This window comes from Elaeis guineensis, chromosome 2 (assembly GCF_000442705.2).
Source record: "Elaeis guineensis isolate ETL-2024a chromosome 2, EG11, whole genome shotgun sequence".
Taxonomy (NCBI): domain Eukaryota; kingdom Viridiplantae; phylum Streptophyta; class Magnoliopsida; order Arecales; family Arecaceae; genus Elaeis; species Elaeis guineensis.
In genome coordinates this window covers 91,756,502-91,783,890 of record NC_025994.2, presented here as the reverse complement: position 1 = coordinate 91,783,890, position 27,389 = coordinate 91,756,502, and the positions used below count along the sequence as shown (strand labels likewise).

Sequence of the window (27,389 nt, the reverse complement as noted above, 5' to 3'; positions counted from 1 at the left end):
ATCCTCCTCTACTGATTGGCTTATATCTCGCCTCACTCATGTGCCCAGAATTCTAATATTGCTGATAGATAGGCTCTGCTCCGTCTCCTTCTCTGTAGTCTTTGTTTGGCTATAATATTCGGTTCTTTGGAGGTTGCTGGCTGTTTGTAGGTTTCTCATATATGTGTTCCTAGTCAAGGGTTTACTAAAGACTTCTGTTTCCATGGGTCTGCTTATCATCTCTTTGGAGCTGTTGCATCGCTCTATCATATGTTCAGCCTTTTCGCTTGTTTATAGTCTTTGTATTACTTCTGGTTCTTCGTTATGGTTGAGCTTCTGCTCGTACCTGTGACCGTTCCTTCCACGGCTGCCCCTCGGTGTCACCCAAAAAAAAAAAAAAAAGAAAAAAAAAAAAGAAGGAAAAAGAAAAAGAGAGAAGGCAAATCAACTCCATCTAACTATGATCAGACGGTACCACAACTATCGGTCAAAGGTACCTTATATTCACCGGTGCACCTAGTTCAACTAAGATTCCGTCATCCGTCGGAATATCGCTCTCGTTACATCCCTGCCGTCCATCCACGATATCGGCAAGCGATCATAATGGGTCCAATGAATCGCTACCCTGCGTCTCCCGCTCGTCCCTAACATTGTACATTCCAGGTAGGAGATAGCAGTGGAGTCATGGCGAGACGGAGGGCGTCGCAGTTTCTTGCCGGCTACTGCTGCTCCCAAAGCCACTCCCTCGTCCGGCGCCCGCCCCTCTGCTCCCAAGAACCCGCGTCAATCTCCGCTCCAGGTACCAATCCTTTTCTTTTTTTCACAAATCGTACGGGAATTGGAATAATTGTTATCGTTCAAGAAGATCTACAAAGTTATCGACAGCGTTTACGGCTGAATTGATGTCACGATCTTTAGGATATTGAAGAATTAGAACAGATTTTATCGTTCAAGAAGATCTGAAATGGCATCAACAACGTCTCATGCCGAACTTGGTGTGGTGATTCTTGAATTATTTGAAGAATTAGAGCCAATTTTGTCGTTCAAGAAAATCTAACGGTGTCAAGAACATCTCCTAATGGCTTTGATTTGTGATCTTTAAGATCTTTGAGAGTTAGAACGAGAACCAGTTTTATCATTCTAGAAGATCACGATCTTTTCAAGATCTTTGTTCGTTGGATTGCAATGCACTATGAGAGAGGGTTAGAATTTCTTGGTGGTGCTGTGATTCTTGAAACCAGCAACGTCAGATAATGGCTATGGAATTGGAACAAGATAACGGGGATTTGACTATGTATCGCCTAGATATATGTCTTATTTCTAGTCTATTTGTCATACTACTTGGGTCTCTTGGCGAGTTTTTACTGAGGATTTATTGTTTGCTGACTAGTTATCACCGGTTAATATTGGTGAAACTCTGCTCCAAGTAACTATTGCTTTTAATTCTGAAAATTAGAGACAATTTTATTGTTTATGATTATCTAGGCATCAAGAACATCATGTTTGTACTGAGGATTTCCAGTTTCATGACTCATAAACATTGGCTTATTGGTAGCTATGTGGGATGATCTCGTATTAAATTTGATGATTCCGATGTGATTTTCTTAGAAAATGGGTTCATATATTAGGGTCGTCAAAAGTTGGAATCTAGGGCCAATTTAGCATCTAGAGAAAATCAGAATAAGCTAATTATTGACTTTCTTCTTGGTAAATGGAGGAAAAGATGAGCATCTGTCAATGATTATTGGAACTGTCTAATAAGGAATTAGACAATGTGGTTCTGCAAAGATGTCAAACATAAGGATATTCTTTCATGGAGGGAACATGCTGTGCCTATGATTCCACCCACCAAACATGTTCATCGTAGCTACAATGGCAAATATTAAAGTTTTGGTACCTGGACGGGTCAGAATTGGCCGGGACAACTGCTCACAATAAGAAGGAAGAAGGGAAAAAAAGAAAAAATTGTCCCTGGATGTTAGGCCATCCGCAGTGTTAGGATGCAACCATCCTGATATTGGTACCAATCAAGATGGTTGGGATGTCCTATTCTGTGACCCAGGTGTCCAGGGTCATCCTAAGAACTGTTTTCTCATCATAGTGGTATAGTACTAGGCTTCATGGGTACCATTAGGACATGAATCCTTGCACAGCAATGATGGCTAACATGGGGAGGTCCAAGCTAGTGCCACAATGGCAAGTTTTGGAAGTATTATAAGGTGTGCTGCATGTGAAGTACTCTGGATAATAGAGGGGTGAAAACTCTGGTCGCTTACTCTATTAATGACTTCAATTCAAGTCTGAACATTGGTGGTAAAAGAAAAGATGCATCAAAATATGCTGGTAATCTATGTTGACCATGAAAAATTCAAAATATTTTATCCAACTGTCAAGGATGAGCTGATGCTGCATAGTAGGCCTCCAAAGCTTCCTTGAGGATCTTTGAGGTTGCTATATCATGAAACAAAGCATGCGGATTTAGGGTACACGTCCTATATGCAAGACACCACTCTAAAGATCTTATATCTACATTGCGAAAAAATTGTACAATTTCATGCAAGGCTCGTGCTATGATGAAATAATACATATGAATGTCACACCTATCATGTGTTCATATGGGCATATACATGTTACATCTATGCATATGTACATACAGACACATATATACATATTTACATGTACACATGGTTTTTTGAAAATAATAGCAATTTATTGGGCTTTGGCTTATATCTGTCTCATTGCATTGCATTAACAATAGTCTAGACTTGGTACCTTCTATTTGCATAAATACACTCACTATATAATCAGCAAAAATTGCTGTGGTGATACACATCTCTTTCTTGCTAAATAATGGAATTACCATTAGTGTAAACAGCTAATGGATAATGCAATCATGAATTTTTTGGTTTATTACAGCTTACTTTAGGCCTTATGTACAGGCTTACCTCATACACATGGTAAAGCTACAAGTATGTTCAAACCACCATCAAAACTCTATCGGAAGCTGAATTCCCAGACATCATGTGATATAATGCAAGTTCACTATAGTCGAACTTATGGAATCCATCAGAGATCATTTACATCTGCAGCCATAAATATCCAGAGGAGTCCATCATTTTCAAAATTAAATTCTGATGACATTGGCTACTTCAAGAGTATGTTAGGTGATAAAAATGTTGTTCAGGATGAAGATAGACTGTCAGCTGCAAATGTGGATTGGATGCGGAAATATAAAGGTTCAAGCCAGCTTTTGCTTTTACCTAGAAACACTGAAGAGGTAAGTGTTCTCAAGTATATTGAATTTAAATTTTTATCATTATTGCTTGTTGATTTTCATGTAGCTCCATATCCTGTAGAACAAAATTAATTTTGATGTTAACTGAAAGAGTGGTCAATTATAGATAAACAAAAGAGACAGAACAGGATAAAACACCTTCTCATAATTTTGTATTACCTATCAGAAATATGTCAAATTTAACCGGCCATAATTATATGTTGTTAAGTCCATATGATCCCTTGTTTATAGCTGTCTAAATAACTAGAAGATATATGTGGCAGAATTCTGAATGGTTCTTGTTAAACAGTCATTCATTCTGTCATAGCTCTGTGTGGCTCGTAAGTACAATTCCATGTAGATGGTGCAATTGTCTATCAATATTACAAGGCCTCTTCATATGTTTATCATTTGCTTTAATCCTAAGACCACATTTAATTGGTGCAAAAACTTACTAGTCATTTTAAACAGATTTCTCCCACAATTTTCATGCCAATTGGCTTATTTTTGAATGATGCTGTACCCTTATGTAATTCTCCAGTTTTGCTTCTTTAGATTCCAAACTAAATAGTCAAATACTTCCACCTACAATGCTACAAATCCAACCTGCTTCCTAAGTGTTTCTTACCTTAAAGTTCTTTGAGAGATTCACTTCCTACAGCTGCACCTGAATCTGCTCCTGCTCCTGCATCGTTCCCAATTCAGGTAGCTGAGTTCTAAAGTTAAAGATGATTTAGGCTCTAGATGTGTTGGGATTCTTGCTTGATTCTGCACATCTTAGATTCAGGCCTTGCATTGATCCTATTAAAGTGTTTTAAATATTTTGAATATTTTACTTTGAAATCTCCCTTGATGACCCCAGCAGTGGCATGTGTCTCCTCTGGATATGGGTTTCCCTGATCTAGTAATATATGTTAGTATTAGTATTAGTGCCTAGCAGCAATTCAATTTAATGGCATGCTTGCCTGATGATGGCTGTGTCTTCCAGAACAGGGTCTCAGAACTTTCAAGATGATCTCCATCCAATGGTCTTTGACTCTTGAAAATGTGTGTGCAAGTGCCCAATATAACATACAACATCCAATTATGTCACAAGTCATATTTATACAATTAGAAAGTGTTGCATCCAATGAGCAATATACTGCACCAAGGATGTGAGATTCATCAATTTGATACTTAATTATGTACATACAATGAAAAAAGATAAATGTCAGGATAACATGCTTATCATGTCCACAATGCAATTAAGTACATTTCAATAGGCTACCATCCTACTTTCACAATAATAATCAGAATATCATCTAAAATAATTGTTCTTTGTTTTGCATATACCTTTGATAGAATTTTAAAATCTCTTATAGTACATTCTTTATTCTTAGCTTTTGAAGTCCCAGTAGTAGTATTTTGAGGAAATAATTTATTCATGCATCTATGGTAATTCATATTTCTTTGATTACAAACTCTGAGAACCATATTAAATATCCTGTAAGATTTTTTCATGCAACAAGCTCTTAACTTTGCTTTCTGGCATTTTGGATTATTCATTTTCTTGTTCACATTTGTGACTACTAATGCAGTTCATATTGATTTGCGATTTTTGTTCTTCCACCATAGACAATCGATGATATTTAGGACCAAAGTGTAATAGTTCAGTTTCATCTTCTTATATATCCTTTATTTCACAGGTGTCTAAGATTCTTCACCATTGCAACTCCAGACATTTGGCCATTGTCCCCCAAGGTGGGAACACAGGTCTAGTAGGAGGAAGTGTTCCTGTTTATGATGAGGTAATATTGTTGTAGTTTATTTGTTTTTAGCTGGATATGTAATGCTTCTTAGTATCACCAAGAAGCAGGATAGATTTGGTTTGTTTTGAATGGATGAAAAAGAACTTTCTTCTTCTTTCTGAAATAAAGAAAAGATAGAGTTTTCTATCCTCCACAGTTCTTTTTTCTAGTGTCCATTTCAAGTAAATAAGTCCTGGTTGAGATTTGGGGTGTCATAACAAACTTTATCTTTACTTGTCTATAACAAGATAGAATCCTGATGATTGCTCTATATTCCCATATCACCATCCCCGAAGCAGTAAATAATGATGCATTTTTTGTCATTTTTCTATTCTTGCATATTATAAGGAATAGTGTGCGATCAAATTCCTTATTATCATCCATCGGCTTCAAGATGCCACATGCGGAACCTCTCTCTGGACTTGTCAGCGTCAAAATTTCTGTTTGTTGAGGCATCAGCCAGAACTACGAAAACTGATAGAACATGGAGAGCTTATTTTCTTTGTTATCAACTGAATTCTAATTATTCCCCATTGCAGCCTCTCATGGTGCTCCTTTCTCTGTGACAACTCGATGAATTTCATAAGTTCTTGAAGATTGGAAACTGTTTTATATCATCCTGTCAACGCTGGTGAATATTATAATTAAATGCCATACCATGTTCAAAATTATCCAACTCTTTAAATTTTATGTCATTTAAATTTTTCAACTTTTCTGCCATTCAAACTGCAGGTATATCATTCCATTCAATTAATTTGTTTTCTGAAAGCTTTGCAGCTTCTATTCTTTTGTTTGTATTCCCAGGTGGATTTTAACACTGCCATAACGTATGCCCTTTCAAACATCATCTGGTTGATTTGTTGATCAAAGCCTAAGTAATATTTAATCAATTTCGTGTCAAGTCAATTTGACATCTCTTTTGTAAAAATGAATATTGAAACTGAAATATGTGAGTTTGAATCATCTTGAACCAACCATGCAAAACAAGATAAGGTAGGTAGTTTGATTGAATAGATTGAGTTGAACTAGAATTCTGCTGGTCAGATTTGAGCCAGATCCTACTGGTGTAAATTGCATGATGAATCTATGACTGGGACCATCTTGTTATTCATGATCTATGATGTATCAGTTGTCTCATTCAAAAATCAAATGCTATGGTGGTTTCTTACGATACTGAGTGGTTACAAATGAACATTTCTCAGTGGCAGGACAAGATGATTTTATTTTGCTTGTGGTTTCAAAAGTAACTAGAGCTATTGATCAATAATCCAGGGTTATTTTAAGTCAGTATTCAGTTTTGGGGTACTTTGACTGTTGTAGATCATGATAACAAAATGGATTCTCAAAGCTCAACTTCGATGACTTATTGTGTACATGGTTTGCCATATAGATCAGTACCAGTACATACTGATACCAAAGTGGTACGTGCGGTATAGGAGACGTACCTAGTGTCAATATGCCGAACTGCCCCCAATACCGGGCATATTGACACATCAATAGGATGGTGCTGGTACATGGTCCAGTATCGAGGCGATGAATCTTGATCCCGTATTTTGTGTTGATAAGATTTGTCTAAAAAATGTGAATATTAGTGGTAAGAATAGAGCTCAGCTCTCTTTTGATGTATGTGCAGGGTTATAAACTTAAAATACACATCGGATATATGGGGCATCTTAGCACACAGCAGTGATGATCAACACACCTTTTATCACTGTTCACATGAAATGGAAAAAACCAATGGGTATATTGTTCATTTTATTGGTGCATTAACAAGTGGCATTATGTTTTTTGAGATGCCATCGGTACCAACTTGAATACACTTTTGTCTTTTCTTATTTCACTTCGATGAGTCCAAATGTTATATTGATCATTTATGCACTGTGGAAACACTCACAAATCCCAATAGTCCCTTGGAGTACTATATGCCAACCCTACATATATCTATTTTGTTATTTTTTTATAAGTTAGTTTTTCTGTACTTTATTGGCCTGAACGAGTTATGTAGTACACTTCAGCAATACTGGACATAGTGAACTGAATATATGGAGGTTTTTTGTACCATTAAGAATGCATTACCATATTTATTGGGAGAGTAGGTATAATATGAATCAACTTTGTAAGCACTGGTATATTAGAGTATTCAATTATGATAGTTGCACATACTACTTTTTTATGTGTTATAGAACTAACCATAATCATTATGGCATATTTTTTTTAAAAGAGAGACATTTTAACCTTTATAGATGAGTCTATTTATAACATGTTTATGGGTGTGTATGTTGGTAGAATTAGGCATGTATGTGGACATGTGGTGTGATGGTGCACATGTATATGTTTGCACAAAAATTAAAAGTGACTATTAACATCGGAAAAAGTAAATATTTAGCTACTTGCTACTGAATGTATCTTTTCATGATTTTTATCCTTACCAAAGTCTTGTGCCTGTATTTGGAAAGGAACACACAGAGGCATTAACTAAAGATGAAAGATATCAAACTCGAGTTTTTCTTTCTTTCTTTCTTTTTTTTTTTTTGAAGAACATTTCGAATTTTCTTATGAAAAATTTTTATTTCCTCTTAATCCAAGTAATTTACTTTGCAGGTTATCATAAGTCTTGCTTCAATGGACCAGATAATTTCCCTCGACAAGGTAGGTATATATATGTTTCTGAATAGATCCCTTAAAAACCTGTTTCATTGTGCATTCCCACATATATTCTCCATTGGCTTGCCATTTTGATATGGTTTTAAATTCTGGACTTCCTGTGTCTCTAAGAAGTTTGTAGATTGTCATCTAAATTGATATTAGTAAAAAGAAAATTTTAAGATTCTAAAGACAAATGCTTGTTTGTATCAAAAGATATTGTGCCAGTAATTTTATTTGGTTCTAAGTAGTTTAAATTGGGATCATGCGGTAGGAAGCTAAACTAGTCGAAACATCTAATTATCTGCATATTTTTTAAATTTAAAGCATCTTAACTGCTAAAATAGTGGTTTCTTCACCTTTTTTTTTTTTTGGTGAGTGCATTTGGTAACTGCATTATCAGAAGTGCATGGTCCGTGGATTTCCAGTATGGTAAAAATAAATACATCATCAATCTTTATATGAACTAAAGTTGGCCTTGATAAAAAATGGTGATGATATGTGATGCTTTGCTAAAGGTTTGATGATAAATGCTAGAGTGGGTGTAATGGCCCTAATGGATGATTTTTGTTTAATATATTCTCTCCATTTGGTTCTGGATGATATGTCACTGAAATAATCATGTACATTACATTTAATTCTGTAATAACACAAGAATCGCAATTTGGAAAATCTTTCGGGCAATATCTAAAATAAGACTAGCAACATATTGAAGACATTATTCAGAATATATAGGTGCTGGACGCTACTCGATGGAATTTTCATCAGAATCTTAGATCTGAGAGTCACAGAACAAAGCCCTATGTGCTGTTGAAAAGGCAGCTTGAAGGATGCAATTATAGATGCATCATTGCTTGGAGTGACATATAATTGGTGCGGGGGTAGGATTATATTACCATCAAAGAGGTATATGACATTTCTCATACATATGCTTTGTAGTTTCCTGAAGCCAACATCAGAAATTGCACTCTGAAAATAGGCATTGGATACCACTTTAGGCCATAGGGGAGCATGCAATAAGTGATATGCAAAGTGGAGAGGTTGCTGATGATCAGGAGGCTGCTTGTAGGCCACTTCTGAGGGTTCATGAATGATAACTTTATAGGTCAAGGAAAACAAGAATGATGAGTACTCTTTGGGGATGCATTCATGTATGATGTATCCCTTGGCTTCTTTGAAGGGGTCCTTTTTTATTGTTTCCCTCTGACTTTGTTGGCAAGTCTGTTAGTGCTTCCTTGCAATCAGGGAATCTCTCTCTTCACCGCTCAACATTCTTCCTTCAGTGTATGAACTGTTTGTTATCGTATAGTAGAAAACTACCTGATGGCCTGTCATAAAATTTCTCATGGTGGTAGTTTAGCCAGAGTCAACATCATGCTATCTTTCTGAAGAAACAACCTGGTCATGATATATGACATGTTGTTTTCAGGTGAATGGTATTCTAATATGTGAAGCTGGATGTATACTGGAGAACCTAAATTCATTCTTAGCAAATGAAGGGTAAGAACATATTTATCTGTAATTTGAAATTATGTGGCAGACATGCATAGAGCGCTGGTTGAAGAGTCATAGTTGCAAATGGGGCATAATTATTTGCAAAATTATGCAATAAGAATCACTCTTGTCCTCCATTATTTAGTTTCAAAGAATAAGGCCATGATTTTTATGTGTATTGTTGAAATATTTGTACACAGATTTACTATTGCCTCCTTAAAGAAAAAGAGAGAGTAATTCGCATTGGAATATAGTAGAAGATATAATATTTGGGCTCAAATTCTTCTTCTAGCATTTTATCCCCATTCTCGCCCCATGTGCATGTGACATGTCTAACATAAATTTGAAATTTTGGCATGGAAAATGTCTACAAAAATATATATTATCTATATTTTTTTTTCAGTCTTTTGTCTTTGCCATCTATTACTGCAATTTTGCTATCGACACTTCCATTGTCTCAACTAAATGAGATTGTCAACAGTGCCTGTGTTTAATGCAAGATAGAGTTGCTTTTTAGGTCTTTATTTGGAGCAGGACAAAAGATTTGAGGTAGCAACTATAAACCTATTAGTCTCTTAAAACCATGGAAGTTCTATAGATATTGTATAATGTTTTGACTGAAATACCAAAAATAGCCTTGAAGCATTTGCAGATTCACAATTCTATTTGCATTTGGATATTGATTCCCATTATTTTCTTTTCCTTAGATTTATCATGCCCCTTGACTTGGGGGCAAAAGGAAGTTGTCAAATTGGTGGAAATGTTTCAACCAATGCTGGTGGCTTACACTTTATACGTTATGGATCACTTCATGGAAACATTCTTGGTGAGGATAATATCAAAATTTTATGTCTGTTGGGGGGGGGACAAAAGTTTCATGCTAGTACATCTGCTAGTTCACGTAATGTCTTTAGTTGGTTCCTTCATAAGTGTCATATATCACTATATTAGAGCTGATATTTTTTTATTTTTTAATGCTGGGTTTGTGATTAAAGCACTGTCCTAGTCATTTCTCATGTCATTTTTTTCATCTCCTGTTATTTGATTGCCTTTAAATTTATTTTTTTAATTCTGTTCCCAGTTCCCACGTATTATTGCTTTGAAACTATTTAATTTGTACTTGTTCTCTTTTAATGCTTATAAGGGCTATTAGGTGAATCAAAATAAATAGCCAACATATCTTGGTTACTCAAAAATTAAATTCATTAAAAGCAACAGATCTTCACAGGGAAAAGAAAGAAATAAAGGAAACACAAGAAGAGGAACAAAAAAAAAAAAAATTCAAGTGGAGTGGAGAGAGCATGCATGAAGTGTGAGCAATCTGTGCTCCCTTTTCTATTTTAGCTGGACAGCAGTCACTGGGGATCGTGAAAGACAAAATACTGGTACTTTGTAGGTATTCGCTTATTTCATGCTTACTGATAAGTAGGCCTAAAGTATGAGACCAAACAGCAGTTGATCATACACTATCCTGTTCAATAGCTGCTCATATACTATGGATCCTAATGAGATTATTTATAATCTCCATAGTGGAAATATTGGCATGCCTCTGCAATGGCATGACTCATTTGAGCTGAAACAATCTGAATTGAAAGTGTTATCTTCACACCAATTTATTTCATTTTTAGGTGAATTATGCATGTGCTTGTGCTTACAGCATGGTTTATTCTCTTGTTATTGGCAGTTCTTGTTGCACTGGTTATGATTATTTCAAGTTGCCGAGTTGTACAGTTGTATTTCTTGTTGATCAAGAGATATGTATAGTGACAAAACTATTTTTTGTATTTTATTAGAAGTTGAGTGAGATTTGTAAGGAAAGATGAGATATTATCAGATGATTTCTTTGGCAGCAGCTTCCAATAAATATAAAAAAGAAATATTGCTTATTCATTAAGTTTCAAAGTATACTCTACTGGTTTTCTTGTTCAGTTAATTTCTTCTTTATTTTGTATTTGTTAATAAATGCTTGATTACTTACTGATTCCATTATGGTTTTGCACATTTCTTCATATATTTTGCCACTCATCATCTCTCCTGCTAGATGTTTAAGACCTTGTTTATATGTTTCAGGGCTTGAAGTTGTACTAGCTGATGGAACTGTTCTTGACATGCTTGGGACGTTACGTAAAGATAATACAGGATATGATTTGAAGCACTTATTTATTGGTACACATAAAATCATATCAAGATCAGATCTTGCTTTGTGTATAAATAATTTTGGTAGTAGAGGATAGTAGCATATGAATAATTTAACTGGTTTAGGCAGTGAAGGTTCTTTGGGGATTGTCACGAAGGTCTCAATACTTACGCCTCCTAAGCTATTATCGACAAATCTTGCACTGCTTGCCTGTAAAGATTTTTTAAGCTGTCAGGTATGAAATTCCTCCTTATCTTTATGTTTTGGTGTACTCTATAAAATTCAAATCTTAATGGTATACCTGAAAATTTAAGTGCATAATTATTTGGTTATTATAGTTATGTAACCAGGTGAAGAATTTAATAATAGTTATGTTCTTCATTGATATCAAATTATTTTTAGGTTTTCGCTGGAATGATAGTAAGGAAAAATGTTTTAATGGTAAAATTCCACAGACTCCAGATCCTGGTTTGAAATTAAGTGTATTAATTTAGAAGTATTGAAGAAGTGATAGCGGTGAGGACAGAGTCTTTTAAGGAGGCATTTTAGCCAAGGGGATAATGAGAAAGCAACTAAGATTTTTACCTCTCTGGTCATGTAAGGAAGGGTGATGTGCAAAATTTTGCCCTTCAGTGGTTAAACATTCAGCTACTAGAAGTCTAGAAACATGTCTAGAACTTTTCAAGTTCTGCATAAGCTTTGGACTTCTATTTGGATTGCACCATCTGGAGGATCGTGATGCTGGAGTGGCACTTCCTCATTTGGTCCATTAAGAATATGATATATTAAGCACTTTTCTAATGCTTCAACTTCATGCCTTCTTTATGGCGCCAAATCCAGACATATACTAGTTGCTGAAGGATATGAGTTTAGCTTCTTTTATATCATTATAAAAGTATACTTCTGAGGATCAATGATATATAAATTGTCAGAACCTTTATTAATTATTCTTAATCTTATATTCTTATGTTGAAGATTGAACTATGTGGCCACAGGCACCCTCTCCTTTCTCCTATACACCACAGTAAAGCTGATTCTTAAGGGTTCTTGCACCAATTTTTAATTCCCCAAACCTTTTTTTTGGTGCCACCAAATACTCCTTGCAGCTAACTACCTGCCATATTGATTAGCTCTGCATTCAGCTCTTGCTACCAAGGATGTGCCATTCAATCAAGCAGCCTTTTAGCTTTATCCCACCATTATTGCTACAAATACCTCTACTCTTATGACAGGTATTAGTGACACTTCTTTTAGTTATGGTTGTTCTATAACAGCACACTCTTAACTTTGTTTTGTTAAGTCACTCCCTTTACACTCTCGGATCTTTTTGTATGGTTATATCACCTCTTTTTGTATTTCTAGATTCAGTGTTGCCTTGATATATTAATATCATGTCACATCTGAACTTCTTGACTTGATATCTTAATATCGTGTCATGTTTCAACTATCTTTCTGATCTTTCTGATTGGGACCAACAGCAGGTCCGGTTGCTTAATAACATAACCATCTTGCCATATTTCTTCTTGTTCAGTATTGGCAGTGGTGTCTTTGGATTCTATAATCTATATATTTGCTTTATGATACTGCATATAGATCATTTATACAATTTATACACCATGATATAGATATTTGGTTTGTATTGGCTCCTGTGTTTCTTATACCTCTTCTACACATTGTAGGCCTGAACATGTTTACGGTCATCATCGATCCGTGGTTCTTTTCGATATTGAGCCTGTCATCTCCAATTCGCCTTATGACTTGCTGCATTCTAGTTTCCCCCTGATTTTAAGAGTGGCTAAGAATATATTTGTTAATTGATGGCGATACTTGTTTTACATGATTACTTCTCATGCATAATAATCTGTAGGTTTAATGTTTGATCAAGTCTTTCTACCATCAATTTTTCTCATTCTATAGAGGCCATTAAAAGTTTCGGTTTTTGACTTCTTTAAGTTGTCTAATGACTTGCAGCACTGTGCATCTTCTTTGTTTTTCACTTTTTCTTGTGTGCCTTCAGTGAATTCTTTTTCTATAAAAAACAAAGGCAGATTCTATCACATCTTGGAGTTAGTACCATCATCTCCTTTGTGTGATTCTTCCTACCAAACCTTCAGTCAAGAATTGGAGATTTCTTAGATTATACTTTATTAAATTATCTTCCCCTTGTCATAATGAGCATGTCTCCTTTTCAACATTCATGCTATTGATCTCCTTGCTATTCTTAATTTTGTGACATTGGTTGCTTTTGTTTTGATTTTCTTTATCTTATTGAAATAACCAAAGCTATATGTCACTTGGCTATGTCTGTCTTATTGTAGACTTGAAGGACATGCATACAATGATCATTTATTTTGATGGATGCAGGGGTCTAGTGACATCAACTTCTTTAAGCATCTTCTCTTTTATGCTCTTTACCAATCTTGTCCCCCTCTCATGCTCGGCAGTTTGCATAGTTTTTGACCCTCTTCTTTATCCTTTCCATTGGCTGGGTGGTTGTTTTCTCATTATTCCTTTTCTTGATTTTTAAACATATATTAGACTGTCATCATGCATTTACACCAGGAGATCTATAGTTAAAATACTATGGATGCATTATGCATTACTTGCGGCTTTTAATTTTGTCTTTCTTAATTTAGATGAGATCTTGTTTCTTCTTTTTCACTATCCACTTTACTAGTTTATTATCGAATTTTAACACTGCTAGTTCACTGTCCACTTTACCATTGCCACCCCATTGAGATACTTGTAATTTGATTTGTACTAACTTTGCAACAGACATCCCCATGTACCAATGTTACCTTAATCAGCTTATTCCCTCATAGTTGCATGCAGATTGTGATTCTACTGGTCTTCCACAATCATGACCAACTGAGCACATTCTTTCCCTTTGAGATATTTAGACATGAGATCTTTTCCACCTCTTGCCCATCAAGTTACATAACTATGAATAGAAATTTATATGAATCATCTTGTTAGTTTTGGCACTTTGGGAGTCCACTACTTCAACACATTTGTTTGCATCAATTTTATTATAATTAAGTTTTGTATATCCTTATATCTGCAATTTACATGAATGAAAAATAACTGCTTGCTCATCTAAACAAATCGATGTGTCTTTTGTTACATGTTGAATTTTCAACAGGGGGGGTTGGCTACTACCAGTAGATCTTGATTCGTAATATTTTGGGTTGGTTCACCTACCCTTACAAGAAATGATAAGATCAACTTAAGGCTTCTATGAAACTACATATGTGTATGGGCATAGATCAACTTGTGAAAGTAGATGTTTCCCAATATGTGATTCCATTAGTATCTTCTGGCCTGGACTTCAAAACTGGGATCCAAGGAACCTTCAAAGTGGATTAAATTGTAAGGCAGGTTTCTTAACAAGCTATGGATTTATTTTGAGAATGGTTGAAGCAATTTTTTTTTAGATTTTGAATGCCAGGAAATATATTTGAGATCATGCTAAGGTTTTGTCAACTTTAGCATCTAAGGTTGTTCAAGAGTTGGGGTTCAACGAAAAGCTTTAGTTCTCTAATTTTTAACCTAAGAGAACATTTTGTAAATGATACCATCCAATTGTTGCTTGATGGCCTCTTAACAATGCTTGAACTCTACAAATGGCTAGTTTATTTATGAATAAAACTTATAATTATGATTACATCTTTGTGTTTGTTTTGTATTTCATGGATGCGAAAGTGATTTATCTAATCACAATGGTGATTCTTTTAGATACAAGGTAAAAGAACTTTATTCTATAGCCAATTATACGAGTATGCAAATATTCTATATTGTTTTACCAGAAGATTTTAAGAATATTTAGTGTCTGGCACTGACAATCATGCCATTAGAAAACACCTGTGTAAGACACACACATGAGTGTATGTAGAAAAGTAGTCTATCAAGGTATGCATGTATACAGTGGAGGGACACATCAATAAACCAAGTCTTTGTGTTTGATTTTTCATTTTTATTTTTATTTTTCATTTTTTTATTTTTTATTTTTATTTTTGTCTTTTGCATGAATTCTGGTGATTTCAAAATCCATTGATCCGATACTCATCAGTTGACTTATTTTTTATGCTTTCAGAAGTTATTACTGGAAGCCAAGAGGGAACTAGGTGAGGCTATTTCTGCATTTGAATTTATGGATAGCGATGCTATGGATATGGTAAGTTTATGTGTACCGTGTTCTCTTTTTTCCCCCCTTGTTTTTTTTTTTTTTTTTTTTTTTTTTTGCATTAGACACATCTTCTACTTGTAATTTTCAATCTATCTGATGGTCATCACCTATACTGTATTTTATGCTAATTTCTGATAATTTGGTAAGACATTAATGCCTCCAATTGCGAAATGTATTGTTTTTAGTTAAATGAAATTCAGAGGCAAGTAGAAGTACTTCAGTTGATCATTGTGTTTAAATATTATATTAATATGTCAGTTGCACCTGAAAGTCAGCCTACGTTTCTTCGGGTATAAATGGCTTTAGGAGTGGTATTGGTGGCTTTTTAGCCATTGATGTTGAAATTTTAAAAGAAACTTGTGCATATTAATAAATGCATCATTATAAATCTACAGTAAGTATTGGTGAATAACTTATTAGCTTCACTATGGAAGTTGAGAGAGGGTGAGAGGGAAACATGATGTTAGGTTATGGCTGGATGCTGATGGTAGTTAATTAACAACTAAGGTGATTTTCTTGCCTTGCCAGTTGGTGGGAACACTTAGGGTGAAAAAGAGGAACCACACATCATTAAGCTGGAAAAAGAATGTAATATCATGCTGTTTAAGGTTTAGTGTTCTATAAAAATGTGATCTATTCCCCTATGTAACAATAGGATCATCAAAGAAATATATGAGAGTGTAACTACAACTGTGTGAATCATTTGTGCTCTGTAGGTAGAGCCTTGACAGACGCATGTTGTGGAGGCTTGGGGAAAATGCGGGAAGACAACAATCAGGCCTGCTATATTGTATGAATTGAAGCATTTGACAATGTGAGAAATGCATTCACAAAAGATAAATAAAGCAATAATGAAGATACGAGGGGTTCTCAAGGATAAGGTTAAAAATGAAAAATTACAAAGAGCCTGGAAGTTCTACTAATAGAGGATAAATTTTGGGAAATACTGATCCAGATGGTTGGTGATCTATAGTTTGAAGAGTAAGAGATCTTATTAAAAGGATAGGGCAGATGGAAAGGTGCAGGCAGACATAGATGAGGCAAGGTGGAGATTTAAGCTTTAGACTCGTTGGAATGTGCATTTTGGTACCAAAAAATTTGAAAGGTCATTATTTAAATTTTTTTTATTGGAATTAATTGACTGGTAGTCTGGTATAATAAGACCTTGCATTCAAGTAGTTGAGCTTCCGGCATACTGTGGAATTAGTTCTAGTTGTAATGTAGTGCTAGACTAGAAGGATACTAGTACTAGAAGCTTTGGCATCCGAATTAGAGTTTAGGAGGCACCTTTTCTGGCTGCCCTTCTCCACAGCTAACTGGCTTAGCTGCATAAGCCAAGCATGGTTGTACTTATATAAGGTCATCATGGGGTTATGTAGTAGTTACAAAATTTTGTTCAATCTTTAGTCACCACATGTCCTTGGTTAGTTTCATATTCTATGACCAATCCCATCTTTGATGGGACAAGGCTGCTTTTGTTGTAGTAATTTAAGTTGGTTGCAGTTGCATCTATTTTCTCTGTGTTTTCTTAATTCACCATAATTAGTTGTAATATGATGCATAAATCTAATGGTGCATTTTGTTATCTGAAAATTGTGGTTTAGATTCAAATTTTATTTTTATAATAAGTCTATGCTGTCATTTGAAATTGCCATTCTTTCTAAGGCTAACTGCAATCAAGTTTTCATTACCAAAGTGCCCCACAGAGTAGTGCCCACCAGCAGAAAAAGGAGAAAAAGGCCTGAAGATCCCCTGCAAGGTTCAAAGTTCAGAGTTCAAACACTTAACAAGGACCTAAAATCTTCAAGATTTTTTCTTTAGAATGTCTTTGTCTAGTCATACAACAAAATACAAATCTTCCGAAGGATTTCATTTTTTGGTGAAAATTTACCCAGCCTTCCCTGACTAGATGCACCAGCAAATTGCTGAGACGAGAATTGTACCCTTTAATCCAAGCACTTTACCTTAAAGATTCTCCAGGACTACTGAAGCAGAGTCAGATCGCTGGACAGTTGTTTGAAATGCTGATCTTACTATGTTTGAAATGCCGCTGAATGAATTTGATGGATCATCAATTTAGAAAGAGGTGACTATCCATTTCCAAATGACTAGCAGAAAAAAGACAACCTTGTGAAGCCATCCAGTTCCTCTTGCATAGGTAATACCAATTCAGCATCTTATTGTTAATAATTGTAAGCCACGAAAATTTTAACTGTCTGGGACCAGGCACTTTCACAGAGAGTTAGCACTGACTTTCTGAGATGAAACCTTCGCTGTTGATAAACTTATTGAAGAATCTAACTGAGAATAGAGTCATCTCATCTCCACCTGCAAGTGGCATTCCCTAAGGTAAGACAGACCTCTTCAAGTATGTTTCATAATTTGTGTAAAGTCATCCTCTACCAACATTTAGAAGATTATAAGGTTCAGGAGACCATAATTTTCTACAGTTGCTGATTCCAGCTTGTTTGTAGATCAGACTATTCTTATTATCACATATTTTGAAAAGCCTTGGGAATAAAGTACACAAAAGGTGTCTGCCAACCATCAATTCTCGAGCCAACAGGGAAGACTTCTACAACCTGAGGCGGATCTCCTTCAGTTGTAGCTTATCATGATCTGGTTCCTCCCAGATGGCTCTGTACCTTGTAAGAATTTCACCACCACTTACCCTGCAAGGCAATATCAAAGTGCACTGAGGTTTTTATCATCCATGCCTCCCTCACCCTTTACAGTGTTCTTGACTCTCAACAAAATGTCCCTTAGGGATGAACATAATCGACATAAAATGCGCTGACCATCTACTTTTTCTGGACTGAACCTTTATTCACCAAGATTGTTTTGCATGCCTCCACATTATGACAATTTTTATAGTGATTTAGGAAGCTATTCTTAATCCATAGATATTGTAAACTGTACTCATGCTTCTTGATGTAATTCTGACTGTTCATAACTGTTTCTCAAGGCAAAATGTTTAAAAACTCAACTTTCCAGGTGTTATTTATATATCAGACTTCTAATGTTTTTGTTTACTTGGATATGAAGGTCTTGGCTCACATGGATGGAGCTCGCAATCCATTTCCATCCTCATCATACAATTTCTATGTTCTTATTGAGACTACTGGTAGTGATGAATCATATGATAAGTAAGTTGGACATCTTGATATTTGACAATCATGATCTCTGTTTATTGTTTAACATGCTTTTCTAATATGTTCCTCATATCATGTTACCCAAGGCATTTATCCTTTCTAGTTTTTGTTTAATTTCCAAGTTCAGTTTTTTTTGGATTTCTGAGTAATGACAGCCTCATGTAATATAACTGGTGGTTCCTTGCAGATTATGTCTGTAAGATAAAAACTTGTATGATTTTTCTTCTTGCTAATGTAGGTAATTTCTTTTGGAAAAAAGTGGATCCGCATGTATGTTACTTTGAAAGAAAAGAAGACATTACAATAATCGGGCCCTTTGCACTTTGGTGACATTATGATTGTTGGAAGAAAAAGATGTTGAATAGGCAAAGCAAGAAAAGGAAGCAAATAGACTTAAGACACAGTAATAAGAATAAGTATTAAAAGCAAGGTTTTATGTCTTGGTGGGATGGGGGGTGTCCTGGCTATCCTGTCCCTTTTCTATGAGAAAACGGGATTGGGATGGGCTCATGACTCAAAATCCATCCACACAGGGAGAGAAGAAGAAAGAGGAAAGAAGAAAAGGAAAGAAAGATGAAGGAAAAGAAAAAAATGAAAGGAAAGAAGAAGAAAAATAAAAAAAAGAAGGGAAGGGAGAAGAAAAAGCAAGACAAAGGAGAGGAAAGAAAGGAAGGTAGAGGAAAAGAAAGAAAAGAAGGAAGAGAAAAAAAGAAAGAAAGAAAGAAAGAAAAGAAGAAGGGAAAAAAGATGGAGGATATCCACCAGGATACATGATCGGGATTACTGTTATGACAGGACGGGAGGGGACAACGGGGCATCCCATTCTATAGGACATCTTTGTTCCATGGGATTTAAAACCTTGATTAAAAAAATCGTGACCTGGAAAAAAAAAAAAGAACATTAGTCCATTGAATAGCATTAGCACAAATTGGAACACTACTGAATATCTAACTTGAATTGGAGAAATTTGGTGGCATTATTAACCACAAGCATCAATTTTCTCTTGTATTTTAGGATGATCAATGCTCTACTTTCTTTCTTTACTATTAATCCCCTACATACATGGCATGTAATTTTGTCCAACAGTAAATTTCGTAACTGATTAGCCTATTGTTTTTTTTTGTTGTAAACATAAGTTTATCCTGATTATTAATTGGGTTAGTCTAGTTCAAGCTCCTTGACATGGACCCAGACTATGCAGATTAATAAGTGGGCTAGTTGTGCCAATCTATTTATGATCCAGATCAATTACTTCCATCCTAGACCCATTAGCTTTGTCTTGGGTGGCAGGTTCTTCAAGGATTGTCACCCAAACAATAGTTTAAACGTAGTATACATCAAGATTTTGAATATTGGTATCGGTGGCCATTCCAACTGGCCGACGGCACGGTCCGGCATGGCACTGTATCGGATCGGATCGGTGCGAATCGATGAAGGGAGGAAGGGATGAACCGGGGAGGAAAAGAGGGGAAGAGAAAGAGAGAGGGGAGGGAAGGTGGTTGAGGCGGTGGAGACGCCGTTGGTGGCCACTTGAGGGCTGCATGGGCCCTTTTAGGGCCACGGTGGCCACCGTGGCTCCACGTTGTCCACGAGAGAAAAGAGAGGAGAGAGAGGGAGGAAGAACTAGACTGAGGGGGGTCCGACGAAGAGGCCGTCGGAGGGCATCCAGCTGGCTACGATGGTCATCACGCCATCAAGCGGTATAAACACCACCTCCGGCTCTGTAGTCATGAAACAGGGGCTTAAAGAATTTTTTTTCAAGGGCTTTTTTAAAAAAGCCCGACAATAGTGAAGTCGGCAATGGGTTTGCTGGCTTCACTGTTTCTGGACTTTTTTAAAAAAGTACTGACTTCATTATTTTTGGACTTTTTTATCCTATTGCCGGCTTCACTGTTTCTAGACTTTTTTAAAAAAATACTGACTTCACTGTTTCTGGATTTTTTTAAAAAAGTATTGAAATAGTGAAGCTAGCAAATCGATTGCCAACTTCAGTATTTTTAATTTTTTTAGAATTCTTAAAAAGTAAAGCCGGCAAACCAAGTGCCAGCTTCACTATTCATCTTCCTTTTTAAAAAATGACCAACACGTGAATAGGGGTGGTTGTCCTTGTTCCACGGCCGTGACTCTGCTTGCACCACTTCCGTCATCCGGTGGCCACGACGGCTATCCATAGACCTCTAGTGGGCCCTCCGCCGTCCCGTCCTCCCATCTCTGGCAGTCTCTCTTCTCTTTCTCACTCATTGCGGCAGTCCTATCGGACGAATCGAGCTACAGAGGCTTCCGCGGCCCTCCGACGGCCACAGAGGGCCACAACCGGTCCCTGGCAGCCTCTCCCTCTCCTTCTCTCTCTCTCTTTTCCTCTGTTTTCCTTTCTTTCTTCCTCGGCACCGGCATATGCCGTTTTTCCTCCTGGAACCATCCCGTTTTCTTGCCTGTCCAATTTGGCATGCCCCAACCTGTCCAATTTGGAATGGTTCTGAAAACCAAATACTATACATATTATCTGCTAAAAGTGCAACAATTTGCTTACATGACATAAGGTGATCATGGCACCAATATGTCAGTGTACACACATAAAGAGTACAAAGTACATATCCAATCTGTAATCATCATCTAATGTGATGGTGTACAGGCACACAAATTGTCATGATTCAATAAGTCATCAGTAATTTGTGTTAATAGTCAACACTCGGCAGAACATATTGAATCATGCCAAAGTTAAAATCAAGTGTTCATCTTGATCAACTCTAATCTTATCCCAAATTATCATTAGATATGAATTGTTTAAGGTGCAATGCATACAAGGAAACAAACCTTTTCAGTAAAATAAGCGTTAAGATTATAAAATTTAATTCCCATGTCACCATTTATGCAATTTTAAGATATGAACATCAGCATATTATAGTTGCAAGTTCATAAAATATCAATCTACGAGTTACATCCATGAGTATAAGCCTTTATACTAGGTATTCCTATCTTTTTACTCTCCCAGCATCATTATTTGTCCTTCACATTAGAGAAAAGCCAAACAACAACATGTGCCTGTCTTTGGAGTTAGCCTTGTACATTGAAGTTAGCTGCTGTTTTAAAATGAAGATCCGTTATGGGATATTATGGGTTGAGGTCATCGCTGCTTGTTGTGTCATTCAAAAGAAAAAAGATGCTTTTTGTAACTTTGTTCAGATCTATAATTTTGTATTTTCTTATAACCGCCTTGTTTTGAAGTTGTTGAGTTTATATGGTTTGCCTTCTGATATAAGCCAAAAAGCTGAATCACCTAATGAAAGAAAAATAAATTGTTAACGTTAACTTTCTGGACCAAAATCCTTTCAAAGTGCAATATGTTTTGGATATAGCTTAATTTTTGCTTTTGACTTAACAATGTCATTTGGGATTAACATTACATGATAGGTTTATGTTTTAATGTTCTTCATCTATTACAACTCAAATTGGTCTAATGTTGTGCATTATCTTCAATGTTCTCATTTGATATGAAATAATTATTAAGGTCTAACATCTTCTTTTGGTAACAATTTGTAGAGCAAAACTTGAAGCTTTTCTATTACGCTCAATGGAAGGTGGTCTTATATCAGATGGTGCAATTGCTCAAGATATTAACCAAGCATCCTCATTTTGGCAAATTCGTGAGGTTTGTCTTTTACAGTTTATATTTCTAGTTTTTTTCTTCCCCAAAATTTTTGCTACCATGTCTCTGTCATAATTTTATGTTCCTCATTTAATTCCTCCACCCCGTCTTTTCCTTGGAGTGGGATCCAAAATTAAGATCACGGGTACCATAAATCTTAAGCTAGACAATAGCTGGACTAGAAAAATAAACTAGCAAAACATTCAGCAAGCATTAAAGTATTGCATGTTTTGCTTATGTTGGTTAGGAGCCAATGGGGCACATTTATTGTTTAACCAGCTTACACTGGCTCGGGAGGATATGCTAAGACAGTGTTCTTTAATGTTGAAGAAAAAATTTATTTGCTTGATACTAATACATATCATTAATCAAGTTGGCGGTGTTCAATGTTTTGCAATGCTTAAATTATATGAATATTCAAAGGGAAACATGCGACCATGTTCCCACATTAATAATCCAGTTGGTGTCATTCACATGCTGCAAATATTATGAAAAGCTCATATACTATAAGTCCATAATACTCGGGTAACTGTATTAAATAGTTTAAAATCCATAATTTGGACTGAATTTTGGATGGTGTTTTATATGGTTTTCTGGTTTATTTTTGCCTTTGAGATGTTGCAACTCCATTTATCAAAAGTCATCATTTTAAGCTTTCATGTAGACTCCTAGTGATTAAGGGGAATTTTGGAGGGTTGCTTCTTGTTGCTGTGAACTTGAACTGCAGCCAATATTGTAGGTTTCCCTTGATTGGCCATATATTTTCATGACAAGCCCTTCTCTTGCCTAACTTTGCCTTTACATTTTCATTGAGCCTTCTATACTTAGAGCCAACCCCATAATTAGTGGGAAAAGTGTTGCTGCTGCTGCTGATGTTATTCTGGATTGAATCTGTGCTTTCCTAGACTGTGGAAAGCATTCTACAAAATAACTTCATGTACTGTGGATGGGAATATCTCCATTTATATTGCACCACACATAAGTCATTGGTCTAATCATTTTAATCTGGAGCATGGACGCTAAGCTTTTAATTTGTTTCTTCTTAGTTTTATGTCATCTGCATCTGATGCAACCTGGGAGTGATCTTAAATACTCCATCACCATCATTTGTAAAAATATTCCCCCTTTTTTTATTAATTTAAAATGTTATTGATGACTTGGCAATGAAGTGATTAAATTCTTAAATTGATCAGAAATTGATGTTCAGAAAAGCCATGTGTTGGCAGGGTATGTCAGAAGCAACGGTGAAAGCAGGAGCAGTCTATAAGTATGACTTATCACTACCTGTTGAAAAACTCTATGATATTGTTGAAGAAATGCGTCCACGGCTTGGTAGTTAACTTTACTATTGCTTCAATTTAATATTGTAAATGTAGCTTGCAAACTGTTACTGTCTTTTGTAATTTAGTCTCTCTTATTTTTCATAATTCAGCCAATGTTGGCGTACAAATTTGTGGTTCTTGGTAATTATTTGATCTAGTATGTCTTGATTTCACACCTCAGGTGAGAAAGCTAAGGTAGTGGGGTATGGCCATCTTGGAGATGGAAATCTGCACTTAAATATCATAACAAAGCAGTATGATAATAATGTAAATCTCCTCATTTGTGGTTAACAGCTCATAGCAGAATGATATTTATTTACCATATCAGTGGTCTCATATGTAGTAAATATTGCAGATTCTTGCACAAATTGAACCTTTCGTCTATGAGTGGACCTCAACACATAGAGGAAGTATCAGTGCAGAACATGGTTTAGGATTGATGAAAGCAGACAAGATTCATTACAGCAAGTCTCCAGAAACTGTAAATAACTTCCGCTTGCTTGTCAAATTTATCATTAATTGTTGAGTTGCTGCAGTTCTTACTCCCCTCTCAGAATTCAGTGTTGTCTTCAGTGGTATTAATTACTTTAAATATGTTAATATGTTAGTTGCTTCAACAAAATTTGTTTTTCTTGAACTGCATTAGGTTCCCAGAACCACAGTAGTGCAATTCATATGATCATATATGTAATTTGTACTATTTCTTTTGTGAATACAGAGCTTTTGTATGCTCCTAGGATCAAGTCTCCTAAAATTACTGACATTGTAAATACCATACCTTGAATATCAATATGTAAGATTTTAAATATGGTTGAATGCTGGAGAAACCAATTTGGTAACTGCTAAATGTGTAGTAACATAACTCTTTCATGGGTTTTCATCTCTAGAAATCTTGAAGATTTTGGTTTTTCTCATACTTTATATGAAAAAATTCTAACTGAGATTATACAGATACCAACTGCAATTGTGCATTTATCAAGTCAATGGACTAGATGAATATCTTGAAAATTTAAATGTTCATATTTTACATATTATCTGAATGGTATGGTAAGATAACGTTTATGATAAAGTTACACCTGGTGTAATTATTATAGAGATTTGCACCTTTTTTTGAATTGGACAATGGGGAGTGCCATATCTAAGCCATTGGATGTGATCTGTTATTATCTTTAAACTGTTTGCATACTAAAAATCATATGATTTGGAGTTCTTTAGTCTATGCATCAAGTAATAAAAAATTAGATAGTTCAAATAATATGAACAATATATTTTTTTTGACTATTTGATACATAGGCTAGGGGTCTCAAAAATCACATAGTTTTTATATGCAAATAGTTTAGAGATAATCGATCATATTCAACAGCTTGGATGATCAATGTAGGTCCCTCACATGTAATCTAAAAAGGGCGCAACTCTTATGTTACACCAAGTGTAATTTGATCACAAACCAAAAGAAATATTTGTTATCCTATAAAAGAAACAGCTATATGGCCAAAAATTGTTAGCTCAGTTGGTTGGAATGACTCTGATTTAGGCTTGCCCTTGGGGGAGATCTGGAGGGTTCAAACCTTTGTGGTTGTGTAAAAAGTAAGATGTGTACATTTTTCCCCTTCTTATCAAATTTGAAATGCCCTGAGATAACAGGGAGATCTTTGAAAAATCTAGGGAGTTTGATACTTTTTCTTTTTACACAAGTGTTGATAGTTCATCTAGAATTAGGATGATGTATGAAGCTGATCACACAGGGTGGCACCATTGTGTGCTCATCTAAAGATGAATTTATGAAGCTGTACAAGTGTGCCTCCTCTTACTTTTTTTTTTCAGTACATATGATGATGAATTTATGAGTTTGAATTTCAAAATCATCGCTGTTGTCTGATGCTATTTAGTGCATTGTGGGTTTTCATTAATAATTATATAATGTTGAAGTTCTTATTTCTCAATTGTGTATTCTGTGTGAGCAGGTGCAACTAATGGCATCTATCAAGAAATTATTGGACCCCAGTGGGATATTGAACCCTTACAAAGTCCTCCCTCAGTCCATGCTACAATAATGTTCTTCAGTAAAAATCCATCTGAAAGATTCTAGTTCATGCATGCTGATTTTTCGAGATGTATGTTTAATTAGGTGCCACCAGTGGCTATTGTCATCAAACAAATGGTTCATAATAAGATGGTGAAATTTTATGAAGTTTCACTACATTTTATGTGTAGAGTCTTGATCATTTCAGCGGCTCAGCCAGACATGTTTTGTTTTAGTTCAACTTATTGACAACAATCTGCAACCATGTTAGATATGTATTTCCTGGGATGTTATAATCTTACCACCTCACCCAACAGATAGAATAGAGGTTGCAAACTGAAGGTAAGAATAAATATACTAGAAAATGAAGTAATATTTTTTTTTGGATGATGTTCTCATTGTTTGATGCCTCTTTTTGGTTCTACATATGTGTATAAATATATATTAGGATGCTTTATTAGAATTTGCATTGTCATTCTAAATTATATTCTTTCAATCTTGAATCAAATCAATTGGACATTTAGACAGTTGGATAATTTTATTTACGGCCTACAATCCATGATTTAATCCTTTCCTCTGGAAGTAATGCATGGATAGGAATCACAAGAAAAATGCTTCGCCTGCGGGCTCTCTTACCTACTGCGGATTTAGCACTTGCAGACTGGCGGCTCCTACCTGAGGGACTAAATGGATGGCCCGCACAAATTTAGAAATGGTCAGGATTGGTGATTTGCGCTTGCAGATCGAGAAAATTAGATGCGACGGAGGGTCGGGTAGCACAAGCTTCCAATGTTTGGAAATGGGTTAAATGGCAGTACGAGACAAGTTCATGGTCGACCATGCAAGAAAGATACGATCTCTACTTTCTAATCCGAACAGCAAGGGTAGCTCTGAAGGTATAGGTGAATCACATACGATATGGTCGCAACAGGCGAGGCTAAAAGCCCTCTGAGGTATGTGCTTTGTGAAGGTGGGGAAGCTAACATCATCCATCCAATTGAATGGTATATGTTATATTTTTGAGAAAGTTTTTGTGCACCGCGTGTGGTGCAAAAAACTTAGTGTGGAGCGTATCATCTAATTATATTGAAGTATATAGTCATTATTTTTCAATACGTATTTTTTTATTTTTTCGTTTGAAATTTTGAATGACAAAAATATCTTTTTTATTTTGAAAAAATTATAACATCTTGAAATCATATTATAATATCTTATAGTCAAATTATAGCTTTTTATACATAAAATGTTATAATTTTTCTTTCAGAAGTCTTAAAGAGAGAAAGATATTTTCACCATTAAAAATTTATGAAATTTTTAAATAATAAAAATATCTTTTATAATATTTTGTTTTTCAAATTATGAGTAGAAAATCATAATTTGACCACAGGATGTCATAATATGGTCACAAGATATCATTATTTTTTTTAAAAAAAAAGGATATTTTTGTCATTCAAAATTTAAATAAAAAAGTATTATTGTAGACATTAAATATGCATTAAAAAGTGATGGCTATTAGGAGTGAATACGGTACGGTTTGGTTCGGTTTGAAGGTTAAATCAAATCAAACCATTTTAAAACAGTTTGGGATTTTTTTTAACCAAATCGAATCATTTTACCTATTGGAACTGAATCGAACCGAACCATTTTAGGCGGTTCGGTTTGGTTCCAAATCGTTTCACATATTATTTTTTTCCTTCCTGGTCGAGAATGTAATGAGCAAATTCAAAATAAAATTTTTATAAATCA

The 27,389-nt window shown here is 35.4% G+C and overlaps 1 protein-coding gene across 3 annotated transcripts; it reads left to right on the top strand.

Moving 5' to 3' along the window:
- The first annotated feature begins 590 nt into the window (after window positions 1-590).
- LOC105053375 (probable D-2-hydroxyglutarate dehydrogenase, mitochondrial) lies at window positions 591-26,033 on the top strand. 3 transcript variants are annotated; one of them, XM_010934500.3, is made up of 15 exons: window positions 591-778; window positions 2,919-3,256; window positions 4,939-5,040; window positions 7,642-7,689; window positions 9,113-9,183; window positions 9,885-10,003; window positions 11,248-11,343; window positions 11,440-11,549; window positions 15,408-15,488; window positions 18,546-18,646; window positions 22,193-22,301; window positions 23,492-23,630; window positions 23,802-23,887; window positions 23,976-24,101; window positions 25,585-26,033. In XM_010934500.3, the coding sequence occupies exons 1-15, from the start codon at window positions 664-666 to the stop codon at window positions 25,672-25,674; spliced, it is 1,731 nt and encodes a 576-aa protein (XP_010932802.1). In that variant the 5' UTR covers window positions 591-663; the 3' UTR covers window positions 25,675-26,033. The 3 variants fall into 3 exon arrangements, with proteins under 3 accessions (XP_010932802.1, XP_010932808.1, XP_073108277.1); XM_010934506.3 differs by having other exon boundaries at window positions 592-778; window positions 23,525-23,630; XM_073252176.1 differs by having other exon boundaries at window positions 636-778; window positions 2,906-3,256.
- The last annotated feature ends 1,356 nt before the right edge of the window (window positions 26,034-27,389 follow it).

What these genes read in the sequence shown, in the direction of transcription:
- LOC105053375 (XM_010934500.3), top strand. Translation starts at nt 664, where the DNA reads ATGGCGAGACGGAGGGCGTCGCAGTTTCTTGCCGGCTACTGCTGCTCC. An exon ending in CGCGTCAATCTCCGCTCCAG is followed by an intron (nt 779 to 2,918) that starts GTACCAATCCTT and finishes CCTTATGTACAG; the next exon opens with GCTTACCTCATACACATGGT. An exon ending in AAGATTTTTTAAGCTGTCAG is followed by an intron (nt 11,550 to 15,407) that starts GTATGAAATTCC and finishes TTATGCTTTCAG; the next exon opens with AAGTTATTACTGGAAGCCAA.